A 26,496-nucleotide genomic window follows, 5' to 3' on the forward strand; every position below is an offset into this window, starting at 1 on the left:
GTTGTCATATTCTCATTGTCATTTTGTACAAAAAGAAGTCTTGAAAGTTATAGCACAGTACCTTAATCCTGACTTGAAAAAGAATGTGTGGAGAGGTTGGAGCATCATGAAATACTGATATTTGAAATATTTCTCTTTTTTTTCCCCCAGGCATCTCGAGTGAATCAGCTTCAGCTGGACTTAGATTCCACTCAAGCAGACCTACAGGCAGCCATTAGGAATGCTGAGGACCTGGAGAGGTCAAAGGTCAAACTGGAGGAGCGACTGCAGCAGCTACAGGGTGACCTGAAAAGCCATGGGATGGTAAGAATTGCCGTTGACTTTATATGTTGTTGTTTTTTTTTCAAACATTAGGTCTTGATATTAACTTGTGTGCTTCTAAGTAGTTGAGACCATTATTTTACAATGAATGTACAATGTAATTTGAACGACTGCTTTGTAATCAAATGAGAATGTTTTGAATATTACGTGTGCTTCAAACTTTTGATTGGTAACATTATTATCCGTCATATATTCATATATATTCATATATGTATATATATATGATAGCAGGCAGGAATATATCATCACTTATATGGTAACAAAAGGTTTTGACAGGATATTAAAATTTTGAATAAAAGAAATGAAGCAATTTGATATTGCATGTATGATATGATATACACACCTTCATTCAATATTCATACTTATTGTAACAGATCCATTTAGTTTGGAACAAAGTTATTATCTTTATTCAAATATGTAGCACGTAAGATATTTTTATGAATGGAAATGGATTTTTGAATTGTATAAAACAATTACTTATTCATTTATGACATATCAACAGACAAGTGGATGTGGGAGTGATTGTGCCATGTTAACCCTTGTCCTGTTGGAGCAAAAATCCTGTCTTTTGCTTATGATCAATTATTAAGAAGGCAGAAAATCAGGTGACTAAGATGTCTCATTTCCACCGTATGTCCAGGTAAGCCTGACCATCGCTGAGTACCAGGAGCTTAAGGCTCAGGCCACTCTGGCTGCACTGACCTATGGCGATACTCCAGGAGGAGGCAGAGAGAGTGGGGCTGCAGGGGAGGTGTGGATGAGGCTTGACCAGAAGAACAAGGTGAGACACTATGGGTGGTACTTTTTGTTTGAGAAAGACATACACACAAAACAATCCAACAACCTTTGCTTGCACTCTTAACAGTAGATGGTGCTCATGAATGGAAACATATAAATGTCTCTTGCACACATAGCAATCACCCTCTTCAAATGTGTCGCACATATCATGCATATATCAAAAGCATCTTCCAGCTGTTGCAGCTCCTATGCATTGGAGTGATGTGTAGCTTCAGCCACTATTATGTCAAATCATTATCCGTATTTTCATACTAGTCTGAGAACAGCCTCGGAGCATTTATCACATCAGTTGGTCCAGCACTGTATTTGATATTTCTCAACACGTGCAGTGCTTAAAATCTGGCCTCAAATCTGCATTGAAAACATTCTTGAAAATCATATCAAGTTCATGGATTGATTTAATGAGTCTGATGAAAAAGTAAGTTCTAGGGCATTTGAATAATTCTATGGCAAGATACATGTTTATCTTACAAGTGAACTTTTTGAAATCAGTGTGCTATTCATTCACTATGATCATTCTATTACTACCTCAATTGATTATCAACACATTTCTATCAACTGAATGTGAAATTGAAGCTAAAAATGTGCTTGAAAATTTGTAAAATCCAGAATTGTATTCCAGCAGAAATATTATTTTCGCAGCCTATTTCATAAGCCATAAAGGTTCCTTCCAAATTGGAAAGGAAAAGGACAACCTCATATTTAACCATGACCATGAAGATGCATGGAAGTTCTCTTTTCTGCTCATCTAGTCATTGTTTCTTTCTGGTTCCATTCTATATACACCTCATCTCCTGCAATGCTATCCAGAAAAGCTATCTGTTCACTGCATCATAATGTGTGTTTCTCATCATGGCATTATAATCATAATCATAACTATGATTCTCATGGTGGGTGTGTCCTTTGTGTCCTATCCATCCTGCTCTCATGATGTCACTGCTATGCTCGTCGATGATTGGACAGGAATTACGCGAGGTTCAAGAATTATACAACCAGTCTGTGAGAGAGAATGTGAGGCTTAAACAGACTCTCAGGGACCAACAGGTCCATCCATTTCAGACAGGTGGACAGAGCAAAGCTGGTACTGGCTTTCAGGTAGGACTGAACATTGATCATTCTCATATTCCCCTCGCTCACTGAACATGCTAGAGGTTTGTTTGTTTTGTTTGTATGTCGGCCTGTATGAATATTTGTGTGAATGTGATGTATGATGGTGCGGTTACATAAACTTGCAAGGACATTTTGCTTAATGATAGATTCACTTTGTCTATCATGAAATGTTAAATGTATGTATATGATAATCATGTTTTAGGAAAGATGATTTTAAGACTGGATGGGGAGAAAAAAAGAGAAGTTATGATCAAATTTGCACCCTATTAATAGCATAATGTATAGAACAGCAACTTTAATACAAAAAAGTTTGTTTTTTAATGATTTCTACTTTTTCAGTATTTTGTCTTAATTGTACGAGACAATCATGCATCAGTTTTTACTGGATGCATGGTTCTTAAGAATAACTATGCGTCCAGTAAAAACTGATGCATGGTTTTCGGGCTCTCGTCTATGGCAAGCCAAAAGGAAATGCATCCAATGAATTTGTCATCAGGTAACACGATAGAAAAATGGGTTTTTTGGCAAGAAAATTACCCATTCTGTAACACAGATGACGCACTTGTCTTTTTGTGCGTCAGACGAAATATAGTGTGCATGCAGTAACTATGGAATTTAGCCTAAAACATTCCATAGTTACCTTATGCACACAATTCCAACTGACGCACTCAGACCTGTGCATCATTTGTATATTGTATGCATGAGAATGAAGGAGCAAACTCTCCTTCCACTATCTTCATACATGCAGAAGCTGTGCAGCATAGCGTCACTGTCTTCCAATATTTCACCACATGCCTTCCATTTGTCTGCATGTCATTTCTCTACATTGCGTCCTTCAAATTATCATTTATATAGGACGTTTTAGCGGCGCATTAAAAACGTGTATTGTAGTCCGCTCAATTTTTACCGTTCAATATCAGAGCATATTGAACGAAACGCATAGGCCAACGTATTAATTCCCCATAGGCTACCGTTGTTACTTGCCGTTCAAGATCATACCATATTCAATTCTGTCTCGTCTATTGCGCAAGCGCTTGCTGAATTCGCAAACGCTTACTCCTAGTGCGCGTCGTTTTTGTTACAATTCACAAGCGCGCAAGCATCTTGCTAGTTGTTTGTTTCATGTACGCAGTTTTAGGGGCTTCCCCTTTTCAGCGCTGGGATGTGACTGCCGAGTCAACTTCTTAGACGAGTAGAAGCCGGGTAATTTTGTGCAGTTTATGCTTGCTCTACTTGATTGTATAGATGATAATAATTATATTGGATGGCCTTGATTCATGGAATACCAGGGAATATTGCACTCGTTAGGGCCAATATTCCCTGGTATCCCATTCATAGCCATCCAATATAATATAATTACTTTTCATTTACTTCAATCTATCACATGTGCACTCCTCTGACCATAAACATAGGAATACTCTGGCAGCATTTATAGGAAACACATCTATTGCAGCATTTTCCATTTCAGAATGAAACTTGGTAATGAGGCGTATACACATATTTATTTAATCCAGTGAAACAAAAGTCATGACTTATTGATTTTATATTCTCTTGGCTCAGGTTTATCTGTAAATGTTGACATTCTTTTATCATTTATTGCATACATACAAATTAACCTGTCTCTGTTATTCTGTGTATTCATTGTCACTGCTATGGCAAATATCAAAATGAATATGTGACTACTAAAGTGAATATAAATGTTTTATGCTTACTCTGCATACTTCTTCTGTATTATTGCCTTCTTGTTTGTTTATGCCTATTATATATTATTATGCACATTTCCATGTTTTGGTAATGATGAGAGTATTCAGTCAGCATAGGAGCAAAATATTTTGGACAGAAGTCAAGATCAAAACTTCAAGGTACAATGCTTGAAACTGGAATTAATACCAGTAGATTTGCAGAGTTGTGTTGAAAACACTTTTGTGTCATAATGATGTTTGAACAGTACTCTCATTTTCTCTGATTTCCTTACTCCAGAGTTTACAATTCATTATGATTATTGCAACATATCTAGATGTACAAATGTTTAATCATTCAGATTTATGTTTAATTTGTTGCATCAATACCATATTTTGCAAGTGACCAATGGCAGATTGACAATATATGTATGGTATTTGGTTTTGAATTAGCTGTACCAGTTGTATTACATTAGGAGTACTGTGACTGAATATCATCCAGTGATTACTGGATGATGTTTTATATCACCCTTTGTTGTTCATATCAATACTTGTTTTTATTAAAATAGATTTTATCAATGTAGATAAGACAGTAACAATAAAGGTTAATTTGTAATTGTAAGAAGTATAGAAAATCATCTTTTTATATGCAAGCAATTCTTACATTATTTGTACATCATGCTTTAAATAGTCAAACTGTGTTCCTTTACCAAAAAAAAGATGAAGAATAAAATGGACTTTACAACTTCTTAGATGCATTTTTATTGGTATTTAAGCGATAAAAATTGTCATCTTTGTTTTGCACGATGACTGGGATTGAAAATAGATTGAAACATCCAGTCTTTTTTTTTATGTTTTAGGATTTGATAGGCATTGCATGTCATCTATATAGGCAATACTGGATTATATTCTCATTGCCATGGCAATGAAGTGGAGACAAATCAATATGTGTGTATCTATAGCAGTGCAATATGTGCATATACAATTGTAGCAAATCAATTGACTCACAAGGCCTGATCTGTGCCGACCACGTAGTGTTTGTATAGATCTATATTGTAATGACTCACCAGCCTCTCCTTTCGAGGATCTTGGAGCGCATTTCATACAATTATATGGCTTCTGTGAGACCACATATCTGCGTGGTGCTCGCCTGGTAGCTAGCTGCCCTGTTTTCTATGTCAACATAAGGACGAGGGAATTGTGCATACAGCAGCATTTGCAAGGATTTTCATTTTAACACTACTCTCGTGTAATGTCGATGGGGATGCATTTAGTAGCTCTCGCTGTGGAGTTGTAAGACACAATGCCATTTACCCATGACGAGAATCAAGATTTATTGATGTGCTGATGAGGACCGTCCAGTTCACAGCTGTTGCTAGAGTGGAGCCATAGAAATCATGTATGTGCAGAATATGGTGCATTCAGTAATTTATACATCGAGTGAGAAATGCTTCTATATTGGCTGGATAGGAATGCTTGTGAGGTGACTATACAGGAATGATGAATGCCCTACGACCTACAATAGCAACCTGTGTATTGATACGTTGTCAAGTCTGAATGGCTAATTCATGTACGTATATAATTTGCAGGGGACCCATGTGTGTAATTATTCGTATTATTTCCATTTTGGCCTAGCTTTTGTGAGTTGTGAGCTCTCTAGGGAAATTATATGGAATTGCTTATTGTATCATCTAGCGTGTAATCAATCATGATATTATGTTCTTGAGAATATATACGATACAAAAGAGAGATATCTGGTCTGATTACTTGAAGATACTAGATATGCAGGTACAGAAATACTAAGATGTGAATTAGTAAAATATAAGTGTGTGTGACATAGGTTTGTGTCAGTGAAGTGACATACAGGAGAATGTGATGTAATACTGTACACATTATACCATCCAGTAATTGCCTCTTTTTTCGGGGGGGGGGGGGGGGGATGAAGTCTTCGCTATTGTATACTAGTGTGTAACAGCTGGCATCTACCCGTAATGGAGGTTCCATATTATGTGGAAAATCTTGCCATGACTATCGCTATGTATTGTTTATGCAGCTCAAAGAGCTGTGATTCTGCAGTGTCCACATGCATGCCCTTACTGCATCCATTGATATGTCTCAGAATGTATCTTGTGATTCTCCATTATAAGGTATTTGTAATTTCAGAAGTGTTTCTATAGCTACCAGTATCTGTATCTGTTCCAAGGAGTGTGTTACCTCTTTTTCGAACTCATCATCTGTAAAACAATGCTTTTTTTTTTTGCCTGACGGAATTTTTATTTTCCATTGTAAGTGCCATTTGGAAACGATCAGCTTGCTTGTATTTTGATTGAGTCAGGAAGGGGAATATTACAGTGCACTTGGAATAATAAAACTTTGTGGTGGTTTACAATGCTTATAGATGGTCTTCTCCAGAAAAGCTAATCCATCTTACTAGTATCTTGGCCAGTGAGGTCTATGTCACAGTTAAATGTTCAAATATTTTTGACCCTTTGTTGGAAGCAATAGGAAAATAATCATGTAATATTGCCAGCAACCATGTATTTTGATATATTGGTGTACCAGTATTGACAAGGTATGCTGACCACGAACAATCATATGCCTTTTACAGATATCTAAAGACTATTTTACCCCATTTTATGTGCATATTTACATGTAGTAGGTGTCAGTTTTGGTTCATGCCATTTAAATGTCATAGATATACCTGTACATTTCATTGAATGTTACATTTTCTTCTTACGATCTGCAGAATGTTTCAGCTGCAAAACCATGCGACTCAAAGTCCATACAAACTTCGCCTCTTAGGATGCTAGGGAGGGGTGCTCTACAAACTAAAGTAATGGCAGGTGAGTTTATTGTTTTGTTTGTTTAGGATGGAATATATACCTGCAGGCTGTTAGGATGCTTTTCATCAGGTCTGTGCATTATGAAAAAAAAAAAGAAGAAATGCTATATAAGTGCAATTCATAGTAATTATGTTGTACCATCTACTATTTCAACAATCGTCTTTTAAACAAAGTAATGGCAAGAAGGGAAAAGTAAACAATGAAAGTCTTACAAATTGTGATTACAAATCCAGTCATGCAAATGATATCAAATGCCTTTAAGATGCGAAGAGGTAGACAGATTTTATGAAATGATATATATTGTACATACATTATGTGATCAAGTCATCTAACAGAATCTATAAATTTGTAGTATGATCCACAATTGTCACATGAGGCATCTAAATGTTAGAAACCACAATCATATCCATTTTTTTGGTCTACATTTATAATATCACAAGAGAATAGTAGACAAAATAAAGATATAAGAATGCATGCTCTAATACCAGTCATTAGGGGTGAATGACTTGATCAAAAGCATTCCATTTCGTGAATAAAGTCATGCATAAGAACAATAATTAACTTTTACTCCATGCTTGTAGAAGGGAAAAGTAAACCCATAACACACTGATGTCAACAACTCCATTGAAGTTTGTTTTGTTTTGTTGTTATTTTTGTTTACTCTTCAAATGATTCTGTGACTGATTTGCAGGCCTTTGAGTTTGATTGTTGTGATAACCCAATGTTGCAATTATACCAATAAAAATGTCTCTGATAGGAGGTGAAGAAGTAACACTGGAAGATTTCCTCAGCTCAGTCACAGCCCCGGCATCTTATACCTCATCCTTGAGCCACGCCCCTATCATCCAGACACCGGAGGGGTTGCTCCAAGCAGACCTACCATCATCTGGGCGGTTCATCAGCGAGGAGGCGATAGAAGAAGAGGAGGATGTGGAAACCATGGCAACCAGACCTGCCCTGGATGACAAGTTTGACCTTGGTGGTCTTCAACTAGCTGGTAAGATTTGTCACAAAATGTTTGTTTGTTTGATTGTTTGTTTATTTTTGGGGGAGGGGGAGGGGGTTCTTTATTTATATAGAAATGTGCTGGGTACACTACAGTTTTAAGAAATAGATATGGCGAATTTTTGATGCAAATGTTTTGCATAATTTGGTATTACATTGTTGAAAAATAATGATTAATAAAATGCTGTCTTATGTTGCAACTAACAGTCTTTTCACAAGATAATGATTGAAAGCAAGATTGAAGAAATAGCAGATGGACATCTTATGATCTTTGTAGTGTTTTTTTTTTTTCCATTTTTACATATCAAATATATGCCCTGTGATTTGTTCATTACTTGAAGTTATCAATCAGTTGTGAGATAAAAAGGTTTAGCCTTTATATGAGCTTATCTTATATTTACACACACTCTTATTGATTTGTAATTAGAGTCAATACCACAGTCTGTCATCAGCTACCACTGAATGCTTACTTCTCCATTAATTTTATTCTACAAATATATGTATTATGACATCTGAGCTTTTATGCTTGTATAGTATGTGTTTATGAGTGTTTGTTCTTTACTTGAATGCACTGATAGTTTTCTCAATGCACGTATGTATAGTTTAATGTAAATCATTATCACTGATTTTCTTTGACTTATATCATTCTTTCTGGTATAAAGCAAATTTCATCACACATTCAGAGCATTTCTTGTAAGAGATGAATGAGTGTTGCTAAAAGTGTTAAATCAAATGTCATGAATTATATCTATTGAGTTAAAATCTGAAGAGTTAATGTCACATATATTTTCTTTTACTAAATGACAGAAAGCAAAATAAACTAAAGAAGAAAATGTAAAATTATCATGAAGGAAAAAGCATGTGAGTTCTTTTTTTTTGTTTTCAGATTTTTAATGTCAACTGTATTTTACTTTCAGTGGATGAGATTGACAGATTACAAGTTGGATCCTCCATGAGTGATGACCTGGACTTTTCCCTGTCCTCTGAGCCCCCACCTCTCCCCGAATCAGCACCCCCAGGCCAGCAGCAGAAGACTGGTCGACGACGCACCACCTCCACCTCATCCGACATCTCTGACCTGGCCCCAGCACCCCCTCTCCCATCCCTACCACCGCCTGTTGCCCACGGCAACGAGATGGACGAAGAAGATGGGTTTGAAGGTCCTCTGTCTGGAGAGCCATACCTACAGTCTTTTGTCCAACATCCTCAGTTAAGGTACGTCTGCAAACCTTGGTGATGATAGTGATGATGGTGATGATTACTATCATGGTGTACAAGTAAATGATGGTGATGATGATGATGATGATGTCATTGATGTTAGATGTGAATAGTCAATGATGAAACAGAGTGTACAATTCATATTTCAGTATCAAGACATCTGAGGTATATTTCAAGGAAGGCATATGACTTTGTATACCACCTTTGTCAATATCAGTATTCACAATGTGTTTTCATCTCCTTAACAAATAATGAACACAGTTGTAACAAAATTTTGTTATCGAGGTCCCAAAATTATTATCTATATATCTTTATATACTTAATTTGTTTGGCTGTAACAAAATTTCAATATCTAAAAAAAGGAAAATGCTGGTCTTGAGGACTGTGGCAAATGGGCATGGCCTGTATAGGTAAAATCTGTACGAGAATTACATGAACGGTGTCAAGTTTGATGTGGGATAGTAGTTACTCCAGTGTGAGTGATCGCAGTGAATTTAAGTCTTCAGTAAGCAAAGGCTACTTCCATATCTGTGAAGAAGGAGTTCACAACCCTCCTTCATTAATTACCTTCCTACAGATTAATTCTTTTTATTACCACAAGCAACAGTACTGCATAAGATGACTATGGTATCAAAATGAGATAGTTCTGAGTGAGTTTAAATAATAGATTCTGTTGGTATATCTTCCTCTTTCATTCTTGTCCTCAGTGCCCCCACTTCCTCCACCGAGCCGGAACTGACAGCCTCCCACTCCCAGGACACCCACATGGGCCCTGCGGAGCTCCGCCTGCCCACCATCCCTGGTTCCCGCGGGCCCCCCGTGCCCCCCAAACCTGGCACCCCTCTCTGGCTGAAGAAGATGCTTGACTGGCAGAATGGGGAGAAGGAGAAAGAGCACGGCGAACTCGGCCGCTTGAAGACCAAGGTGCTAGAACTGACCAAGACAACCAATGTGAGTTTAAGAATATAATAATAGAAGGTCCAGATTTGTTTTGAGTATCTGTGGATCTGAATTCATCATGAACATTTCAAATCTGATCCTCTTTAGCTTCATGATTGATACATATGAAAAAATGTCATTCTTTAAACATATATTCTATTACATTTACATAAAAGAAAATGTATCTTAATCTCATTATAAATACTTGTGCAGGGCAGCCACTTTGATTACTGTGTGTAGCTATCATATGCTCACAGATCTATCCTGTATTGTATTGTATTGTATTGTATTGTATTGTATTGTATTATATTGTAATACAAACAATATTTTCAGGTGATCTACAAATGGTTTATTTATCTTAATACACATGGCTTAAGGAATGAGACATTCAAATAATAATTTCAGGTATGTTTGCTACAATTACAGCCTTATGTGAGTAATGTCTTTGGATGCATGCATGATGTTATAAACATAATTTATAACTTTTCCCATGTCTACTCTTAAAACTTTGCGTTCATTTAGTTGGAAAATAAAAGAACAGTTGAAATGCCCCCTCTTAAATCAGGAAAGAAGGAGGAAGACCTATTTTCACAGTCAACAAAGCATTAATTCTTGTCTCCTAGTTTGTAAAACAGGGTGGCTTTGTGTCGTAATCAGTTTGTCTGAATGTTTGAACACAGCATCAAGAAGAAGAGCTACGGCAGCTGAGGGTTGAGCGAGACCAAATGAAACGTCAGCTCCAAGGAGCCAGTGATGCTAGGGAACTACAGCACAAAGTAAGACAACGCAGTCAATATATCTACTAGTATTTCCTATAATGAAAGCACCATATGCAAATATATGTTTCATTGACTTGAAGCCATTGCTGGTGGGAATCAAATGCGTCATATATCAAATGCTCAGGGAGTCATATTTCTAGGAGACAACGTGGTTGCGTTGGCAGTCAACATATCATGAATATACCCCAGCTATGAGAGATATTAAAAATGCATGGTCCTTGTGATGGCCATATTTTCTGATGTCGCAGAACGCATACGGCCTGCAGCCTGAAAAAGTCCCTTCCTTCTTCATGATTCTACCTTTCACAGTTACATTGTAAATCCTTAAGATGAAATATTTCATAAAACATATCATAAGCATTGCTTTAACTTGAGGAGAAAATACAAGACCAAAACATGCATGGACCTTGTGATAACCATATTTTCAGATGCTGCAGAAAACACAGCCTGAAAAAAAGTCTCTTCCCTCCTAATTCTGCTGTTACAGTGTAAAAACTGTCATGAAACATATCATAAATATTCCCTTGCCTCAAGGAGAAAATACCATTGCTAAGACCACTGCTAAGCATATTGGAAATCTTCTAATTGCAAGTTCCATGGGAACTTGGGAGACATATGTACATAATACTCTGCACAAGGCCATCGAATAGCAGAATTAAAACTGGTGTGATGTTACTTTCACTGCCCAGCTCCAGAGCCGTGACCTCGAACTCGAGGAGAAGGAGAGACAGGTGACGAGACTGAAGACGGAGATGAAGGAGAAAGAGATGGAGCTGGTCCGTCTCAAGTCACAGGTGGGTCCAGGGTCTGTAGGAGAACCACATCAATGTACTCAGATTACAGCTGATTCGGGCTTGCCTAGTTCAGCTTTTATACTTTGGTGTAAATGCTTGTTTTGGTGGAATTCAAACTAATTTCTGACTTTGCAAATATCCATCTGCTCTGTACTCGTGCTAAGATTCTGATTAGAATTAATTATACCTGTAAAGAGTTTCTTACAATAAATATTTATCAAATCAATTTTTATACATAATTACATTCAACACTGCGAATTAACTTTTTTGTAAGCAGAAGAACAAAGCCTAATGTGAGAGGTGACATCAAAGAAAAACCAAAAGCTTGCAGTTGAAAAAAAGCAAAAAACAACAAACAAAACAAAACAAAAGAAGAAAACAAGCCGACAATCTACCCACTCCAAGTGGAACAATGCTTCTTGCTGTACGAGTAGTTGTTATTCTAACTAAAACAACATCTTTTCTTTGCAATGAAAATATCTCGACGGAAGAATTTCATGAGTTTGAATAACATCTTTTCTGTTTAATAGAAAAAACAAAGCAAGTGCCACTACAATATGAGATCTGTGAATATGAACCACCTGGTTGTAAGTGTATGTGGAGAAATTTTTTTTCAGTGATATGTACACACTGAATCCTTGCTTATTTTTATGTTGCCATCACAATTACCATGTGCAACTTTGCTTTAATATAATGATGGCAAACTTTTTTTTTTTCTGTGGTGGAACGTAGTTTGAGATACTTATTTCATGGCATAGACTAGTGTGCTTTAAGAGCTGGGATTACTTCAAGAAATAAACTGAAATTACCGGCTAGTTTATGCTCCTTTCCTATCTCCTTACTCCAAGTTGGAAGCTTTGTCTCACGCAGACAAGACTAGTAGTTCAGAAGAAATGATCAAGTGGCGACTGAAGGACCAGGTAATGTGTGTGGAAGGAAAAATGGAGATGGTGCACCTTGTGGCATGGTTTTGCTGTGTCCGCCTTAAATCTTGTCTCACCCCCGCCTCACCTCAGACCCCTATCACCCGCCCCATCCCTCTTTGGTCTTCTGCAGCTGTGACATTAAACACTCCACCCCACCCATTTCAGCCACTTTCCATTACATCTCATCCCAATCTTCTGCTTCAGTACCAGTGGTGTTTCACCCCTCTCTCCCCCCCCCCCCATCCACCAAAACTCATTCTACCCCCTCCCCACCCCCTTCCTTAACAAAGCTTTCCCCCTTTTGACAAGGTTGTGGTGATTTACAATATATGATTAATTATGAACATTTGATGACTAACAATGTAATTTACAGGACATGATGACCAAGCTAACTGTGCTTGAAAATGATTCTTTCTCTCAATAATCAATCAATTTGAGAGAATTCTAACCTGTCAGTGATCGTAATTGCATCACTGGAAAACATGCTCTTTGTCTAGAGATGTCCAGTTTTATGTGGCCATATTCCAGTATGAAGTGTTTAGCCGCCATATTTCAAATAGCAACTTCAAATAGCCTACTTTGGTCTTGTCGTAATTAAAGCTCAAGATCTAGCATGTCACTTGCACCTATGCTGTTCATGTTGTGGTTGCACTTTGGTATAGTGGAGGAGGCCTGGACTGTAAATTGATGGACCTAGGTGTGAATCATGTACCCATGTCCTTGGACAAGATGTTTTTATGCATACTGTCTCTCTTATCCCATCCTGTAAAAATGGGTTATACCTGACTGTGGTATATTGGTGGTAATGATCAGGGTCGGATCTAGGAATTCTGTAAAGGGGAGGCACCTTTACAAAATTAAAGGGGGAGGGGTGCAAGCCCCCCATTTTTTTCTTTTATTTCAATAAAAAATAAAGAGGGGGCGCGCACCCGTTGCGCACCCGTTGCGCCCCCTCTGGATCTGCCACTGATGATGATAATAACATGGCCCACTGGAAGAACATTGTTAACACTGAAGAGGCTACCCAGTGTAAATCAAGTTGTATTATTATTATCATTGTTATTGTCATTAATGCCTTTTTCATGGGAGAGTTGTTTCCATATTGTTGAATGATTTTGTTACCCTAATTTAGTTCCTAATATAGAGACCAATAACTACCTGGAAATTGTAGTAGTGTGAAATTAATGCTACTAATGTTTGAAAGATATGATGCCCCACCAACCCACTCCTTTTTTGAGGCAGGCTTCTTGTTTTGAAGAACACTTCCCATGCACTCCAATGTATCATCAAATCCAGCTTTAGAAAGAATTTGGTGTCTACCGTACTTATGATAATGCTGAAATATATACATGTGGTGTGGTGTATATCATCTTGTATCACAAAACAAGCAATCGGTGGAAAAAAAAAAAGATCTTGCATTTTGCTGGATCAAAGCATCATGTAGGTATTCCAAGCCTTGAATTCTTCCTCATTTTGCTGGCATGGTCAAAGCAAACTGAACTTAAAAGAGATGCATCCAACAGCATAATATTTGGCAAAGTACAACTGTAAATTCATCTCACACATGCCATCACATAAAAGTAAAGAGACCATACCCCTCACCTGCATTGTATAGGACTTTTTGCAGTTCTTAAAAAAACAAACAAACAAACAAACAAACACAACAACAACAACAAGAAATAATTTGTACATGGCCTCATGCATATACCCATGGAATTTTGTCTGGCCAAGTTTGACCATGTGATTGCACTCATCAGATCATTTCTCTTGCTTGTCTTCTGGTCACCTCGTGGCATAAATGACTTATAAAATCAAATCAGCTTTGATCCCTGACCACATGAGAAAAATCCCCTTAACCAGCTCACCCACAGAAATATGATAAATCTTGATAGAAGAATATTTACTGTGAATTTAGAAGATGATATCAGGACAAATTTGTGGCCACTTCAAAAAGAACTCAAATCAGCAACAACCCCAAGTTTCCCCAAACAAATTCCAATACTAGAAAAGCAATTCACCCACAGAAATGGTCAATCTGTTTGACCATAAAATTTGGACAAGATATCAACTGAAATCTTAAATCTTAAAATGCACAGCAACACAAGTGTAACTTTCCACCCTTTCTCTCAATTATATGACCCACTGAGGATGGGCTGATTTTGCTACAACATGAAGTTCCTACAGACTCTTACCCAAGTATGCACATGTGGGACATGTGATTTGTAAATTTCTAACCCGGATGGGATCTTAAATGAATCAAAGGACATGCTTCATCTTCCCCCCTTTTTTTCATTCATGATCTGGAAATGTTGAGTTGTACAAAACAGCTCATGGCTCAGTTGAATTTTCATTATCAGCATTAAAAGAATAAATTCTTACAAGAAAATCTATGCTTCTGAGTGAGTATTCAATACGTGAGATTATGTACGATGGATGTGTCAATGGTGGAAATATACTCATTAAGGGCGCATGCACTCATGCTATTGAGATATATTTTTGTTTGATATGTGTGCCCTTGTGGTTAAACCCTTTGAGCACCACACCTTTTACAAGCATGCTACCCTAAGAGAAAGGCCTATGTCATTAGGGTCACAGTTACACAAACATTTTGAGGACTACTAAGTTGACTTCACATAACCCGATAGGCTACATCTCAATTATGCGTCAATTTATAGATGCAAGCATTAGAATATGATGAAATTATCTGTTGTTTATTCAAGTAGTATAATATGCAGATGTTTTCAATCAATATGTGAGAGCTAGAAGTGTAGAGAGAGAAATTATCTTCCACAGAAGAGTGCAAGTTTTAACAACAGCAACAATAACAACATTAAAAACATGAATAGAGAAATATAAAGGGGATTTGTAGAAACTGGCATACAGGACTAGAGATACAACTCTGTGATACAAATATTGACTGTTTAGGTGATATTTGTTGGATGTGTTTGGCCCTTTTTGTTTTTGTTTATCATGTCATCTTAAAACCTGACTATGAAGTCACTTTACATGGACAACAAACTATTCCATTCACAGGCAACGATAGGGAGAAAGATGAATAATTGCTTGAAATGAAGATTAAGTGAGCTGTGCTGAACTGATTTTTATATTTTGATACGTCAATCTCTTCTTTAGGTTAACAATTTCCAGATGGTAACATTATGTACAATACCATGCCACAGCCCATCAACAGTGCCATCAACCCACTACTGGGAAACTGAGATTTATTAATATTTACTGCTGATTTACTGCTGAATAAGCAAACAAGAATGTGGCAGGGTGTAAATCAATTAATAATTACCCCTAATTCCTCTCATCCGATCCAGCTGGAGAGAAGCCAAGAGAAGCTGCGAGAGAAGGAGCAGCTGATTCATTCCCATGATGCTCAGCTAGGGAGGCTGAAGGCCGATCTCTTGAAGAAGGAGAATGAACTAATGTCAAAGGTCAGATTCTGGTCCAGTGTGGCTGATAGCCATGGCAACAAGTAAACATCTACCTTTTAACCCGTTGAGGACGGACTGATTTTGCTACAACACGCATTTCCCATAGACATGTGCCAGAGTATACTTGGGACTCGTCTTCAATGGGTTAAGTGCTTTAGAGTGTTGTTCCTTTCCTGGGGAAATTGTTTCTTTGTGATTTTTGTTTTGTTCCATGAGTTCAAAATATAATTCATTTTAAAGGAGAATGACACCCAAGTATATTTGTGGATTGAAGGAATGAAACAATATTAGTACAGCATGTAAGCCAAATTTGAGGAAAATTGGGCAGTCCATTCAAAACTTATAATATCTTTAAAGATTTGTTAAAATGATTGATGAATGATAATGATATTTTGACATGCTATGATGAAAGAAAACTGCTTGTCCCATGGACTTTGTTTAAAGGGAGTCACCTGTGCCACTTTTCCACTTCCATCTCCCCATGGTGCACAGGAGAGCTCCTTACAGCTGGCAACAGACCAGTTGGAGGCCCTGAGACAGCGGATGAGGCTGCGGGAGGAGGGACAGTTGGTGGAGGAACAAGGCAAGCTCCAGGCTGCTGAGGTCTCCACCCAGCTAGCCTCACTCAAGGCTGAGGTACAAAGAATTTGTAGACAACATTAGACTACACACCCCCATTTTTCTCCACCAGCAGTATACTGTAAAATCGGATGAGTTGGTGTGAATAATTTTTTGTGCCCCGCCAAGTAAGATGAATTTCAAGTGTTTTTAATTCCACGGAATCAAGACATCACATAGTAGTACATAATGCAAGCAAAAACATTTGTGTGCTTTTATTTTTGTGCTACTTTCCGGGCATGCAAAATGCACAAAAATTTCCACACTGTGAACATTTCCACTTTTTCTGTACTCTCCCATTTGAAATCATATTGTCCTTCTCTAAGCATGCATATCCTGGTGGGATTGTATACATGTGTATGTTCATGATTTCTATCAAAGCTATTTTATATACTCTAACACTGAATAAGTGGTGTTTATTTACATCAGTGAAGGCCAATTTGTCAATCAGTTGCAATAAAAACAGCTCAATGCAAGAATCATTCATTTAGATAAACAATGGCCTGTGAGACCCTTAGCAGCATTTGAGTAAGATCTTTCACTTTTCTGGAAATCTTGGGGGGGGGGGGGCATTTCATTAAGCATTTTGTCCAACAAATTTGTCAGACAAATTTGCTCTCAGCCAATCAGATACAAGGATTTCAGTAGCTTATAACAGTTTGTCAGAAAAAAAAATCAGACAAAATGATTCATGAAATGCCCCCGTTTCATCTCTGCCTTAATTCCGCGAACCCCTTGTAGAATGAGAGACTCCAGAGCCGAGTGTCCGAGCTGGAGCCATTGGAGAGGCACGTTGGGGAGCTGAAGACAGAGCTACGGCGGACCTCCTTCTCCGCACGGGGCCAGGATGCCATAGAGAGAAAGCTGCAGCAGGCTCAAAAGATGCTTCAAGAAAAGGTACTTATCAAACTCTCTGATATATCCTGGAGGAAAAGGGGGTTGGGGATTCGGAAGATATGTCTGTGAATGTTCTCAGTCATCCAGGTAAAGTAGATCATGAACTATATCAGTGAATCTAGTCGACTGGACTTGTATTTTGGAGTAGTGACGTTTCATGTCCTCTCCGGGATGCTTCATCGGGCTGGCTGATCTTTGACAGCAATTTAATTGGTTGTTGACCCGTGACAGGATCAACAGCCAGTTGCCACCAAAGATCAGTCGGCCTGATGAAACATCCCGGAGAGGACATGAAATGTCGCTACTCCAAAACACAAGTAGGCCTAAGTCCAGTTAACTAGATTTATTGATATATTCCATGATTGGGAAGATAGCTATTCTTTTTTAGAAGAAGTTATTAATATCCCACATACAAATATCAGACTAATAAACCCACACTCTTTGTGGTTTTAAGACCAAAGACTCATAGTGCTCATTCAGTGATACTCCACAAAATAATCCTTAACCCCTTCCATCCCATGCAGACCAAGAATGAGTTAAGACTAGAGGAAGACAATGCTTGCCTACAGGAGAGGCTTAACACCATCAACACTGAGGATGCCTACACTAAGGAGCTGGAGCAAGATCTCCGCAAAATGGAAGAGCAGGTAGGTTTGATCCATTCAAGAACCTTTCACTTTGTAGATGGCACATGTGTTTTAGTGTTGCATATCGATAGGACAGTGTGAATATAAGTATTATCTATAGTCTGACATTTACTGGTAGTTATGTGTGAATGATGCCACTAGCTGTAGTGAACTAACTTTTCTGTGCAGCGTATTGTACCATATAATGAAGAAGAAGACTGTCTCGTTTACATCATTAAATCTAACACACATGGGACTGGTAGTGCATGGGTTAAACTTTCTCTCCCCTTGGTAACCACAGATAATCATGCCCCTCATTGCTTCCTACAGGTGGAGACTCTGGAGCATGAGAGAAATGAGGCAGAGCTGGCTGTGGCTCCCCTGAAGGTAGGTGAAAAAAGAAAACTGACAAAAAAAAAAGTGCTGACAAATTCATATGTTGTCATCATGCTCCATCCCAAATTGATAGAGAAAATATCTAATTCACAGATAAGTTTATTTGCATCGATCAGTACATTGTTTGAAATGACAAAATTATTCGAGACTAACATATATTTTTTTTTTTTTGCTAAGAGCAAGAATATTCAAACTATATGCAAATTTGATCGTGAGGAAATCATTTAAAATGGATTTCCATGGGAGACCTCAGAATTGACATTTATAAGGATCACATGACCATATTGTTACTGTGTAGAATTCCTCATTGTCGCATAGAAAAATACTAAGTTAGTACTGGTATTGAAGAGGGAATAATTTTCTATGTTTCGAGTGCTTAAGTAAATCACAATCATACATATATATTTTCTTTTAGTAAATATAGGACATTAAGTGTGTAGTCTGTCTTGACTTCATGAGAAGGCATGTAGTTGTTTTGTTTTGTTTTCTTATCTGTGGGTACCCAGTATGTGTAACTGCACTTTATCTGTTGATATATCTTGACCAGGATAAATAAGAAAATGTCTTGGAAGTATTAATTAATGCACAAATTTCTGAGTAGCATCCCACACACAAAGAGCATTACAGTCAAGTTACCACAATGATTCTTTCAAGGTGCCCACTCTTGCCAAGATCTTGTTTTAATGGTTTCACAAGATGAAAGTTGAAATTTGTAATTTCACAATCAGACAAAATGGGTCTTACTCTTTGAATCAATTATGCAAGTGAAGCTCATACCAATCTAAAATTGAGCATATTGTGTATTTTTTTGGTTCTTCTTTGTTTCTGCAAATAAAAAGGCCAAGGTTTCTTACTTGACGAACAAGTGTCAGGAGCGCGATAAACTCATCAGAAAATTAAAACAGGAGATCGGGAGAATCCGATCAGATAGGTCAGCTGATCTCCTTGACGAAATCGGGCAGCTGTCGACCCTTTTACCAGAAGAGGCTTACAATGAACCACTGAAGACATTCCATAAACCGACATCAGGGACGAGCAGACACCGGAGATCACGGAAGCATGCGGCAGAAACTCTTGACCTCTCTGATCTCTTGGACGAAAATGAGAAGGAATTCTTGAAACGTGAATCGCACGGAAGCGACAACCGCTTGTTGGATTCCAGTCCCACGGGAGAGGAGATATCCATCGAAGAGCTGCTCCGCAAGACCTCTCACCGGCGCGGCATCGGATCGTCCCTCGATGACATCACTGTGGATGACCTTGACGTCATGGAGACGCGTGAGGAGTTGAATGGAGATCACTTCTCAGCACTTAATGGTATTGGTCTTGGGATCCCGGGGAGGAAAACCCAGTCACCAGTCTCCATTGGTTTCACTGCATCTCACAAAGGGAGGTCCAGACTTGCAAAGGTAATGTCATATGCTAGTAGGAATTTCTCAGCAATTAAAAGAGAAAATGATTGGATACAATTTGGTATCTCACTCTCGCCATTACATGCAAATAGATTTCCTTCTGCAAGGCTTTCTAAGTTGAGGATATGAAAGTGGAGTACTGTGAAATAAATGAGTTTTGAGAACTGATACGAGCAATTTATTTCAATCACTCATTGACATTGGGAGGAAATAATAATAATAACCCTTTGGCCCACTACTCCTTGTGCAGTGTAACTTTAATGTAGTGAATCCAGTTGCAGCTGCAGGGATGTGTGGAGAGTTGTGTACCCCTATTTTTTTAATGAATTTTATATATAAATGCTGCTAATGTTTCTTGAGATATATATATTTATTGAAAGCCAGGTTTTCTGATGAGCGAAACACCTGGAAACTTGCCGCAAAGTGTCTGTGTAAAGTAGTATGAGTGTTTCTCTTGTCATTCACAGTCGCAATCTGTAGCTCCGGACCTCGCCAGCCTGCTTGACACCCAGTCTTCACCTCAGTCCGAGGGTCTTGACCATGTGGATGGGTCAGCATTACCCCATGCACCACTACCTGTACCTCTTCCTGCTGCCCCTCCCACACAGCCTTCCTTGCTGATGCCAAACTTGCCTGCCATGCCCCCTCCACTGTCCACGGCTACTCTCCAACATCCCCCTCCCCACCACCCGAGCACCGATACCAATGGTCTCGGTCTCCCTGTGCCACGCCCACCTGAGATGGGCGTGAACTCGGTGGGCTACACCCATTCAGCATACCCACCCCTCAACAATGCTGGATACCAACCCCTTGGGGGACCCACAGCTGCTCCCCTTGGTAATCTTGGCCAACATACTGTTTCCAATGTGCTGTCGTCTGCCGCAGGAGTGGCTCCCTCTACTGTTGGTGTTCTGCCATTGAGCCATCAGAATGTGCTCAATCTAGCAGGGAACCAAGCAGTGAATGGACATCTGGGGCGTGCAGTGCTTCAGCCAGGACATGCTGCATTGAATGGGATGGGTGGTGGTACAGGTACGGGATCCATATTTTCAGAAATTGTAAAACACGATGATATGTAGTATAAGGTAATTGTTTTATTATTGTGTATGTCAGCATAACAATTTGTAATATATCAGTATTAAAACAATATATGAAAGAAGTATTTGAATCTTATCTTATGATTCATTTTCTATCTCTCTTCGTAATGGTGAACACACACACACACACACATATTGATAGATAGATAGATAGATGGATAGATAAGATAGATAGATAGATAGATAGATAGAAATATAGAAAGATGAATAGAGAAAGGGAGAGATAGACATATGTACACTGTATTTGTTATTTTGTGTGTGTATACATAATTTTTGTGTGTGGATATGAATCCATGCACATTTAATTTCCTCATTGTATTCATATTGTTGTTCATTCATTGTTCAGAGTGCTCGATCAATGTCACTGGACATGACTTAGTATGTAACATGAGCTGATATTCCTTTCAAATATTAGCTTGGTAATTTTATATCATTAAGGTACATGTACATTGGTATTGAGGATGAGATTAAGAGTACTAATGACCAACTCAATAACCTTTGTGTTTAATTGTGCATCTTTGCAGGGATTCCCGACCCTCCCCGATCTCTTTCCGTGGCCCGAGTGGTCAGCAAGCACAGCGTCCTGCTCACCTGGACCCCTCCCTCCATGGACATCCTGAGTCGCAGCAATGGGTCAGAGGTCGTGGGCTACAGGATCTACGTCAATGACCAGCAGAAGCAGGTTGTGTCCAGTGCTCACATGACCAAGGTAATCTCTATCACACAGTATTGCAAGTTTTTCTTATCCCTTTATGATGCTTCAAAAGTTTTTAATCACTTGCCAAGCTTTTTCATATCAGTGCTCTATAATCCATCCAAAATTGACCTACTTGTAAAGTTACCAAACCCACTCAGGCATAGAGTGTGCTGCAGGTCACCAAGAAGGCCATTATTTATGGTGACACGATAGAGATTAGGGGGATTAGGTAATCTCCATTCCTTGACAATCAGTTTCCAGACATCTGTGCCAATTAGGGAAGAAAGCATTCCAGCCATTGTGTGCCACTTAGCAAACAAAGCACAGTAAGGGTTAAAGGGATGGTACAGTTATGGTTTTTAACTTTTTGTGAGACAATTGAAAACCACTTATGAAATATGAAAGAGCATACAATTCTAGGAGGAATTCAAAGTTGTTGTTTTTTTATGACAATTGGTTTTGAATTGTCTGAGATATCCAAAAACTAAGAGGTCCTTTTGCTGTGACTAACCTTTTTATCAGGACCAAGTTGTTTTACTTTGTTTTTTGCTATCTCAGCAATTTGAAAACCAATTTTCAAATAAACTTTGTCTTTGAATTGTATGCACTTTCACAAGGGTAGTTTCTACCATCTCGCAAAAAGTTAAAATCTGAATCCCCCATCTCAGCCAAACTATACCATCCCTTTAAGACTCATAGTTTCAAGCTGTGATGTTTTATACTTTACAAAAAGGTCATCTCATTCAGTCAATGCATTCCACTATCTTGCAGGCCCTGGTCGATGGCATCTATGTAAAGTCTGTCCATAAGTTTGGCATGTGCTCGGTGACCGTCAACGGAGTGACATCATCCATGACGGAACTTGTGTTCAACCAGACCTCCAGCATTCCGTCTTCCACTCCCTCGGAGTCAGGAAAGAGCGAGTCAGCACCTGATGCCAGCTCTGATGTCTCCTCCACTGGTGCTCGCAATCAGAAGGAAAGACTGGTAGGGATTCTATAGACCAGCTGGAGATACTTGTATCATCAGTCAAATTATAATCATCTTTGGGGGATGATTTGTTAACCTTTTCCTTTCCCCTCTCCCCCCTCCTTTCTGGTTTATCTAATCTCTCCTCCCACTGACTTCTGAACCCTTTACCCGATTCTCACTCTATTCTTCCTTGATACAACTGTCCCAGTCTCCTATTTTCCCATCTTCATTAGTGCAACTTGTTTTTCTCCCACTCTTCCTTCATTCTCCTTTTCAAGGGTCTTCTTTTGACAAACAGTTACATGTGGCTGGCAAATGTCTTTCATTCATTTTTGCCTGATTTATTTCCACACTAGAAGAACAACCCTCAAAATTTCACAATCATATCTATTTAAGTAAAGAGCATGTTTTGCCTGGGTTAGGTCCGTGGTGAATGTTTGACCAGATTAAAGTTTTTAAGTTTCTCCACATATGTCTCTTCTCTCTCTTTTGATAAAGTTCATGGCAGTGTACAGCTATGACCCGGAGCATCATTCACCCAATGACAATCCCGACTATGAGCTGGCCTTTACCGAAGGAGATTTGATCACGGTGTACGGACCGCGGCGAGCGGACGGATTCTACCACGGAAAGGTGGGTATGGGGATCACAGCATGATTTGTTGCTGTACGTGTAAGTGTGTGGTGTGGTTGGATAAAATATTTATCTGCTAGTTTGTGAGTCATCAAGTGTATTACTGAATTACCTATGAATGCTGAGTATTGGTTTGGTCCAGTAGTTTTCTCTCCTGTGTAGGGCCTACTGTCTCTGTTTTGCAGAATACATTGTAGTTCAACCCTTTCTATGCCAGGGACCTTGGACAGTGTATACAATGCTGTGACGTTTTCCGTGTCAAGTGGCACTCAAATCCATACAAAGGAATTATAATCTCTATGTAAATATCATAAAGAAGCCCTTTCTGTGGCCAGTTGAAGGATGTCAGCTGATAGTATTTTAATTTGTCGGTTTTAGCAAGATGCTGTCAGGATTACCTTTATTATGTCACATACGATTCCAACAGGATCTGTGTTAGTCTTTAACCCGTTGAGGACGGGCTGATTTTGCAACAACACGCATTTCCCATTACCCTTGCCAGATTGTACTTGGGGCTCATCCTCATCGGGTTAACATGAAAATCCACACTGACCCTCTGTTATAATGTGGCAAAGTAAATATGTACAATCAGTGAAAGCTTTATATTCTACACACAAAATTTGCAAAGGAATGCATATGTGTAAAATCATGAGTAACTTCTTTACTTAACTGTCACATTCAAACAGATGAATGACTGATAACAATGTATCATCTCACAATTCCCTTGCCAGATCAAAGGCAGAAAAGGTCTAGTACCCTCAAATTTCATCGAGGAGATTTCAGAATCAGACTCAAGAAAACTGGTAAGTGGAATTTAGTGTACACTGTTTTCACTTTCATGATATTAAACTTAGAATATAGTGTAATATACACTATATGAACAAACTGTAATGATATTGCATTGTATTGTATGCATGACATTGTGATAATGGCAGTGAGTGAAGAGAAAAAGATTGTCTGATGTATAAACAAGTTATATCCTTGAGATAAGCTTCTTTTCCTCATATGTAAGTGAAAGCTTTTGCTTGCAACATAGCACAAAATCATAGTGGAAACTACACTAAAGTCTTTCTTGATTTAAACTCCCTCTGAGTCTAATGTTAAAGATATAACCTTCTCTCTATTAGAATGAATAACCACCATTATCAATATTCTTGTGTCACAGCTCCTCGATGATACATGAGGCATTGAGTAATCGTACAGTGTACCAAAGTTGAATTTGATTTGATAAACCTTCCATAACTCAAATTTGAATTGAAATAGAGACTTGATTATTATTTCATTTTTTCATTAACGATTGGATTACAGAGAACTACATAATTATGTATGATGTTGTGTTCTATCTTTCTTGAAAAGCGTGCTGCCAAAGATCCCGCTCCCAAAAGAAGCCGGGATCATCACCGTGACAACAAGAGGAAGAAGGACCATCGGGGGCGGGGTGAGAGAGAAGGCAGGAGGAGGGAGGGGCAGTCCCATCGGGGCCCGAGGGTGTGAGAGAAAGGGCAAAATCTGTCCATTCTACAGATGCCACACATCTGGCCAGGACTTCTCATGGTTGCATCTCATCACAGTCTTTGCTCAAATTGGAACAAATGTGTTGACCTGTTTTGCTCTAATGTGTTGAGTTTTATGATGATACTCAGTACTTGGTATATGCAGAGTTAAACTCTTACATGGCTGATCTGGTGTTGAATGACCTTGCATTCATGTCCTTATCACAACTCCAGATCTCATGCTGGAAATATGGTAACCTTTGACCCTTACTGTGTTTTGTGCACCGATTGGGACCGATGCCATTGAAACTAATGGTCAATGAATGGAGTTTATGTAATCTCCTAATCTCTATCGTGTCACCATAGCCTTTTTGTTGGACCGAAACACATTGCTTCATGTGAGTGGGTTTGGTAATGTACAGCTGAAGACAAACTCTATATTAAGAAATGATGTGATTATGTTATCGTGATCAATATCAGTTCATTGCATATTCTCTTCATCGCTCATAATCTATGTCCCTTTGCTAAGACATCAAATCTACGAGGCTTTATTCTTAAATCCATCTGTGGAAGTGATGAAAAATTTTAATCTCATACTTGCTCAAATGTCCATGAAATGAAAGTACTGATTGACTTGATTGATTGATTGATGTCTATTACAAGGCACCTGCCTATGAATATCATAGAGAATGGATTCTGTGTACACGTTTTGTATGTTCGATATGTTTCTTAGATTGATAGGGGAACATGTCTTTGGTAGTTCCTGTTATGTAAATGATTGAAATGTGTGGTTAGGGTGGAGGTTGAAATGCCTTACACCAAGCCAATACAGTTATATGTGATTCCATGTTGAAGTCTGCAGGTCAGTATTAAAAGCTTCATACTCAATTCAGCAAGAGTTCTGCATCCAGTCTTAATTGTAGAGTAGGAGAAGGAGAGTTTTAGGGAGATTAGTTAACCCATTGAGGACGGTTTGATTTTGCTACAACACGCATTTCCCATAGACACCTGCCCGAGTATACTTGGGACTCGTCCTCAACGGGTTAAAGGAAACCAAAACTCAAAGAGAAATGTGGATTGAGTGAAAGCAGCAACATTAGTAGAACATATCAGTGAAAGTTTGAGGAAAATCAGACAATTGATGCAAAAGTTATAAATTTTTAAAGTTTGGGGGTCAGAACCGCTGGATAAGGAGACTACTTGAGTTTATGACATCTTGTGTGGACAACAATTAAAGGAAATTCAACATGCTTTCACTTTTCTAGCATAATGAAAGAGAACTTGACTAATCACTTTCAGAAAGCAGGGGGAATAATTGCTACCCTTAACATGTTGATGGAATGTCGATGGAATGGATAAGTTTCATGAAAAATGAATTTTTGTGGAATTCCCTTTATGTTTTCTTTATATTGTTCTCCGCACATGACAACATAACCTCTAGTAGTCTCCTCATCTAGCAGTTCCAACACCAAAACTTTAAAAAGTCATAACTTTTGCATCGATTGTCCGATTTTCCTTAAACTTTCACTGATTTGTTCTTCTAATGTTGCTGCTTTCACTCAATCCACATTTCTCTTTGGGTTTGGATTCCCTTGAAATCAAGGTGTCTGGTAACTCCTTGGTTAAACTGAATATTCTGAATGCGCCGCAAATCACTGGTAACAAAGTTCATGAGTGGTTTTCTCAACAAACCTGTCATACAACAGTAGAACCTAAATAGGTACTGTAAACATTTGCCTCTAGAGTATTAACAGTAATGTAAAAAAAGAATAGATGAATTTGTGTCCATTTTCATAAAACAGG

The 26,496-nt window shown here is 38.5% G+C and overlaps 1 protein-coding gene across 1 annotated transcript in view; it reads left to right on the top strand.

Annotated features, from left to right (window-relative positions):
• LOC140241948 (uncharacterized) overlaps positions 1-24,694 on the top strand; it is a 44,296-nt gene extending 19,602 nt beyond the window's left edge. The window contains exons 13-34 of the mRNA XM_072321694.1: positions 151-303; positions 962-1,102; positions 2,083-2,214; positions 6,655-6,751; positions 7,509-7,748; positions 8,674-8,971; positions 9,682-9,925; positions 10,594-10,689; positions 11,382-11,486; positions 12,335-12,406; positions 15,736-15,852; positions 16,345-16,488; positions 17,212-17,367; positions 17,892-18,014; positions 18,324-18,380; positions 19,229-19,798; positions 20,269-20,827; positions 21,423-21,607; positions 22,367-22,582; positions 23,066-23,200; positions 23,932-24,003; positions 24,557-24,694. Of these exons, the coding sequence (XP_072177795.1) occupies positions 151-303; positions 962-1,102; positions 2,083-2,214; positions 6,655-6,751; positions 7,509-7,748; positions 8,674-8,971; positions 9,682-9,925; positions 10,594-10,689; positions 11,382-11,486; positions 12,335-12,406; positions 15,736-15,852; positions 16,345-16,488; positions 17,212-17,367; positions 17,892-18,014; positions 18,324-18,380; positions 19,229-19,798; positions 20,269-20,827; positions 21,423-21,607; positions 22,367-22,582; positions 23,066-23,200; positions 23,932-24,003; positions 24,557-24,694 (4,050 nt within the window). The remainder of the gene's footprint in view (positions 1-150; positions 304-961; positions 1,103-2,082; positions 2,215-6,654; positions 6,752-7,508; positions 7,749-8,673; positions 8,972-9,681; positions 9,926-10,593; positions 10,690-11,381; positions 11,487-12,334; positions 12,407-15,735; positions 15,853-16,344; positions 16,489-17,211; positions 17,368-17,891; positions 18,015-18,323; positions 18,381-19,228; positions 19,799-20,268; positions 20,828-21,422; positions 21,608-22,366; positions 22,583-23,065; positions 23,201-23,931; positions 24,004-24,556) is intronic.
• Positions 24,695-26,496: the final 1,802 nt, after the last annotated feature.

The sequence above is a fragment of the Diadema setosum genome, chromosome 18 (genome assembly GCF_964275005.1).
Source record: "Diadema setosum chromosome 18, eeDiaSeto1, whole genome shotgun sequence".
Taxonomy (NCBI): Eukaryota; Metazoa; Echinodermata; class Echinoidea; order Diadematoida; family Diadematidae; genus Diadema; species Diadema setosum.